The sequence below is a fragment of the Auxenochlorella protothecoides genome (assembly GCF_000733215.1).
Source record: "Auxenochlorella protothecoides strain 0710 unplaced genomic scaffold scaffold37, whole genome shotgun sequence".
Taxonomy (NCBI): domain Eukaryota; kingdom Viridiplantae; phylum Chlorophyta; class Trebouxiophyceae; order Chlorellales; family Chlorellaceae; genus Auxenochlorella; species Auxenochlorella protothecoides.
This window is the reverse complement of record NW_011934458.1, coordinates 276070-281795: the sequence shown is the minus strand read 5'-3', so window position 1 is coordinate 281795 and position 5726 is coordinate 276070. Positions and strand designations below refer to the sequence as shown.

The 5726-nt window shown below is 65.7% G+C and overlaps 2 protein-coding genes across 2 annotated transcripts in view; one reads left to right on the top strand and one right to left on the bottom strand.

Moving 5' to 3' along the window:
- The window catches only part of F751_3554 (Actin), a gene marked incomplete at both ends in the record, with an annotated part of 2984 nt that extends 1326 nt beyond the window's left edge, over positions 1-1658 (bottom strand). Inside the window, 3 exons of the mRNA XM_011403467.1 lie at positions 63-530; positions 762-1242; positions 1482-1658. Coding sequence (XP_011401769.1) covers positions 63-530; positions 762-1242; positions 1482-1658 — 1126 coding nt within the window. The remainder of the gene's footprint in view (positions 1-62; positions 531-761; positions 1243-1481) is intronic.
- Positions 1659-2350: 692 nt separating this feature from the next.
- F751_3553 (putative proteasome inhibitor) overlaps positions 2351-5726 on the top strand; it is a gene marked incomplete at both ends in the record, with an annotated part of 8820 nt that continues 5444 nt past the window's right edge. Inside the window, 5 exons of the mRNA XM_011403466.1 lie at positions 2351-2483; positions 2680-2775; positions 2968-3225; positions 3606-3655; positions 5348-5726. The exon at positions 5348-5726 is cut by the window's right edge and continues 1877 nt beyond it. Of these exons, the coding sequence (XP_011401768.1) occupies positions 2351-2483; positions 2680-2775; positions 2968-3225; positions 3606-3655; positions 5348-5726 (916 nt within the window). The remainder of the gene's footprint in view (positions 2484-2679; positions 2776-2967; positions 3226-3605; positions 3656-5347) is intronic.

Below are 5726 nucleotides of genomic sequence, written 5' to 3'. Positions count from 1 at the left end.
CAGATACCCCAGATACCCCCCCCCCCCCCTTTTCTTACAACTCCCTCTTCCTGCCCACTCACCGCTCTTGGCGATCCACATCTGCTGGAAGGTGGACAGGGAGGACAGGATGGAGCCGCCAATCCAGACGCTGTACTTGCGCTCCGGGGGCGCCACCACCTTGATCTTCATGCTGGAGGGGGCCAACGCGGTGATTTCGCGCGACATGCGATCCGCGATGCCTGGGAACATGGTGGTGCCGCCGCTCATGACAATGTTGCCGTACAGGTCCTTACGGATGTCCACGTCGCACTTCATCACCGAGTTGAAGGTGGTCTCGTGGATTCCGGGGCCCTCCACGCCAATCATGCCCGGCTGGAACACCACCTCCGGGCAGCGGAAGCGCTCGGAACCCAGGGTGATGACCTGGCCGTCGGGCAGCTCGTACGTCTTCTCCAGCGTGGAGGAGCCTGCCGCCGTGGCCAGCTCCTGCTCGTAGTCCAGCGCCACGTAGCCCAGCTTCTCCTTGATGTCGCGCACAATCTCGCGCTCTGTTGTTGCAAGGGAGGGGGTCAGGGGGGTGGGGTGGAGTGTGGAGGGTCGAGCTGGAGACCCAAAGACCGGGGGAGGTCATGGATTGCCAGGGCGGCCGCGATCAGACGCGTACGCTCAGACCTTACTGGCGACCGGAAGCACAGCGCACCCAGGCCCTGCCAGGCCTCAGGTTATAGGGGGGCCCCCGTCACCCTCAACCGATGCAAGACCACACCCCACGCACTGACCGGCGGTGGTGGTGAAGCTGTACCCGCGCTCGGTCAGGATCTTCATCATGTAGTCGGTGAGGTCGCGGCCGGCCAGGTCCAGACGCTGAATGGCGTGGGGCAGCGCGTAGCCCTCGTAGATGGGCACGGTGTGGGACACGCCGTCGCCGGAGTCCAGCACGATGCCGGTGGTGCGGCCTGAGGCGTACAGGGACAGCACCGCCTGGATGGCGACGTACATGGCCGGGACGTTGAACACCTCAAACATGATCTGCGTCATCTTCTCGCGGTTGGCCTTGGGGTTCAGCGGCGCCTCCGTTAGCAGCACAGGGTGCTCCTCGGGGGCCACGCGCAGCTCGTTGTAGAAGGTGTGGTGCCAGATCTTCTCCATGTCGTCCCAGTTGGTCACGATCCCGTGCTCGATGGGGTACTTCAGGGTCAGGATGCCACGCTTGGACTGCGCCTCGTCGCCGACGTATGCGTCCTTCTGGCCCATGCCGACCTGCACGGGGGCGCCGAGTGAAGAGGGTGGGGGGGCTCAGCAGTGGCGCGGCCATGGCCAGGATCATGCCACGAGCAGGCCCCCTCCCTGTTGGGCTAGGGGTTTGGGGAGCCAGCACTGGAGCCGCTCCGCGCAACATCCGCCCGGGAATGCCAGACCACACGGCACGCAAGCAGATGCGTGGCGCCTTCCCCCCTCCACCAGATCCAGGCATGGATGTGATCGCCCGCCGCACGCACCATGACCCCCTGGTGCCGGGGGCGACCGACGATGGAGGGGAACACTGATCGCGGGGCGTCGTCGCCGGCGAAGCCGGCCTTTACCATGCCGGATCCATTATCGCACACGATGGCGCTGACTTCGCCTTCCTCTATAAAGGGGGCTAGGTCGCGGTGGGTGGGAGGGGCGGCAGGCATATAGGGAGGAGTTGAGCTCCCGCGGGGCCCAGGCCCCACACCGGCGCCTGCACAGCGACAGCATGCACCGGGGACCCCCACAAACGGGGTCCTGTGTGCATGGCAAAGATCCCTGGACCTACCAGCAGACATGGTAGGGAGTTGCGAGGGCGGGGTCAACCAGCAGCTGTGCTGGAGTGGGTCCTTGAGATTCAAACTCAAGCACACCTTGTCCCGAGACACGCCTGGATCAGGACTTGAACGTCGTGTATGCACGAATGTGGAGTGATCAGACAGAGCGGCGGAGGGTGGTGGCCCAGACTTTGAATTGAATCCGGGCTGGGAATGGTCTGACGCGGTAATACCCTCCAACCCTGGTACCAGCCCAGGGTCAAGCAACTTGCCCGCGCGCAGGATGGTGACGGAGGGAGCAAAAGGGATCCGAAAGCCCAACGCAGCCTGTGTCGAGACGGGCATTCGAGACGAAAAGGAAAGGACCTAAACAGCGATCGAAACAGGAATCTATTCAGCGCCCACGATCCGCTCGGCATCTGGGCGGAGAGGGTCTGGATCACATTATGGCAGCAGCGACATTGGCTGTGATTCGGGCCCATGCGCCCACATTCAGGTGGGGCGAAGCTGTGGTGTGTCAGCATGGAGGACACGGTGTAGATGTTGTTTCGTATCGTGCCCCAGTGTGCAGTCTGAGCCCCATGTTGGCTGACTCATATCCCCCACCCAGGAATCGGCACGATCGGCTGGCCTTTGCGGTGCACGCATACCTGGAGTCCAGAGGCTACACACTGGTGTCCACGGGAGCGGAAGCCGATCAAGAAGCTGGTCCTGGTGAGTCGTGGATACGGTGCAGTGGCATGGGAGACTGGGAAAGGCCCCCTTCCTGCGCCATGACCCCTGGCATACATGCTCTGCATACTGCGCTCACTGTGTTCCACAGTATCCCAGTGATGTTCCTCACGAGACCTCCTGCCATGCAATCTGCCCCCCCTCCCCCCTTTAAAAAATAATGCTTTCGGTTGGGCAGGAAGCAAGTTTGACAGCGTCGGTAGGGAGCCTGCTCCCCTCTCTGGATGGACAGATCTGGAAGAGCGGTACGCATTCCTTTATGTCAATGAGCAAGGTGAGCCTGATGAGAGGGACCGTGGATGTTGCACTGGACAGGGCCTGCCTGTCGGCCAGGCATTTTGCCTGTGAGTGCTGCGGGACGCACAGCGCAACACACACAGTCGACTGTGACTCCCCAGAGGGACTGCATCGTCTTGCCCTTCCCGACCCAAGCTCCCAGCTCGCTTGCACCCTGGACCACTCACAGGTGCGCACCTCTATCTCAAGGCGATGGTGCTGGGAGGTAACCTGGTCCTGCAGTGGCAGGACGGGGGGCAGCAACCAGGGTCCACACCGGCCTCACTGGACCTGGCCCTGGACAAATATACCCGTGCCGCCGAGGGCGTGAGTGCCGGCTACTCCGACCTGGCCGGCCTCGTCGGCGCCCTGGCCGCTGCTGGCCTGGGGGAAAGCGCGGCGCAGTCGGCCTCGGGACAGGAGGCGCCGGCCCCGGGGGCGCAGCACGGTGCGGCGGGGCGAAGGGACGACGACCCCACCAGAGGCCCGCGCGGCGGGCGGGGCGAGGCCGAGCCTGCCTATGTCCGGGATGCTGGCGGCCTGCGTGACCCCGGGTACGCCGTGGGGGACCGGGACCGGTACCCCCTGGGCCTGGCGCCGGCCAGGGGAGGGGCCATGCCAGGTGAGCAGGGGTGCGAGAGGGGGAGGGGGGGGGGGAAGGAGCAGGGGAAGTATGGGAGCTGGAGGTCAGGGTGTGCTGCCGGTATCCTCAGATTTCCATGTCGGCACGGGGTTTCCCTGTGTCATGTGGCCGGCCGCAGGCTCGATCCCCCATACCCCAGGCCTCTGCAGCCTGACCTCACCCACCCACCCCCATCGCCCCCACAGGGCTGTTGCCGCTGATGGAGGGCCCGCCGCGCAGGGGCGGGGGCATGCACGTGGGACCTGGCGACCCCCTGTTCGACGACAGGCTGGGGCGGGGCCCGGCGCATGGGGGACCCAGGCCACCCCCCGGGGCGAGGTGGGACCCCATCGCCCCGCCCGGCCTGCCAGGCTTCCACCCAGACGGCAACCTGCCACGGGGGCCCCCGGGGAGGGGGGGCATCCACCCAGACATCATGCAGCCAGGCCCTGGGCGCGGCGGGACAGGGGCAGATTTCGGGTTCATGTGATGGTCGGGGATGGGAGGCAGCGGTGTGGGGGGCCCCGCCCTTCCCTCCTGACGCTGACCCATGCCTCCCGATTGCAATGATGATGCCCTTGGTCACTTTGTTGGTGTGATTCAATCCCCGGCGGCTCACAGCAGAGACGATGGGCTGGTCTATAGAGGGGGTGGTACCAGAGATATTCCCCAACCCCACCCTTTCTTCCATGGAGGATTTCAACCCGAGCTGAGCTGACCCGAGGATGTTCCCCTTGGGCCGCAACAGAGCGGGACTGCGGCAATGGCGCAGCGCAGCAGCCATCTCGGCTTCACATGAGTAGCATGGTCTCATCTGATTGATTGTATTATAGCTTGGCGAGCTGCAGAGGCTGCCTCACCTCGCACACAAGCGGAGTCGGCCGGGCCAGTGCTCGGCTTGCAATGAAACACAAGGCAGACGCCGAGGCGCGACATCAATAGCCCTCACCCGAATCCTGAGGAGAAGTCATGGCAACAATCGGGCTGTTGCAAAGAGCTGGAGGTTGCCTGTCTCCATCCATTCGGGAGTTCCTGTGCCTCTCCCAGTCTTGCCCCCCCCCTTCGGGCGAGAATGGGGAGCCCACGTACGCCGAAAGCCTCTCATTCTACATCCTGGACACCGGATCAGTCCTGAAGAGCGTCCAAGATGTGAGTTGGATGGGGCGATGGTCCGATCGCGTGGATGCACATCCGCATGCTCTGTAGATTCAAAAGAGGGAGTATGTACCCATGCACTCCGTAGGGCACCATCTCCTGCCCGGCCCTGTGGGCTGACGCGTCCAGCATCGCAAACGGCCGAGCTCAGCTCAACATTGTCTACCGGTAAGGACTCGTGAAGTTTCTCATCCCTGCCATGGATGCCGCAGCCCCCATGGTGGAGCACCACGAGCTCGGCAGTGGGGCCTGGCCCCTGCGTTCCCAGTCCCGCCCGCGCCCCCTCCAAGCACAGCACCACGCAGTCACCCTCCAAATCTCTGCACTCCTCTCCTCCTCCATGCAGCCTGGGGGGCCCTCCGTGCCTGCAGGTCCTGCCCTTCAAGCCCATCCGCCTGCAGCCCCACCGCCAGGCCTCCTTCAAGGATGGCAGCACCCCAGCACTGGCCCTGCGCCTGGCGTGCCGCGCCTTCCTGCCGGAGCGTATGCACGCCACCCTGTACCGCATCGTGACCTGCCTCTTCCCGCGGCTGGAGACCATGGACCGGGAGCTGCAGCGCGAGTGGGAGCGTGGGGCGGGAGAGCAGCGCAGCCCCGGAGCAGGTGGAGCGGAGCCTCGCCTCGCCTGCACCCCCCTGCCCCAGGTCCGCTGGTCTCGGCGCTCTCAGGGTGGGCGTGGCACTCCAGGGTCTGGTCCTGCCGTTGGCGCCCCAGGTGCATGCGACGCACTCCTGCCCCCAAAGCCTGCACCAGGCCTCCCCTCTCACCGTGCACCGCTCACTGCGCCCTGCAGGGCGTGAGGCTGAGCGCGCCCGACGGCAGGCACGTGACGCTGCGCCTCAACTTCCACCTGGCCTGCCTGGAGCTGTGTGACCCCGGGGATGGCGCCCCCGCCGGCACGATCCCGCCGCCGGCCTGCCTCCGCTCCGTCACCTCCCTGGCCGAGGCCCAGACGGCGCTGCAGCGGGCCCCGGTCCACACACCGGGGGCGGGGCCATCGGTCGGGGGCCCGCGTTCCGGGGGCAGGAGGGCGAGGGCCGTCGCCCCCCTCCCCGCCTCCCCCACCCTGCCCACCATCCCCTCGTCCCCGCCGCGCGTGCCGCCACGCGCTGGTCCCGCGCCGCCGCCAATGTCCCCGCTGCACCCGCGCTGCACGTCGTATAACTTCGTAT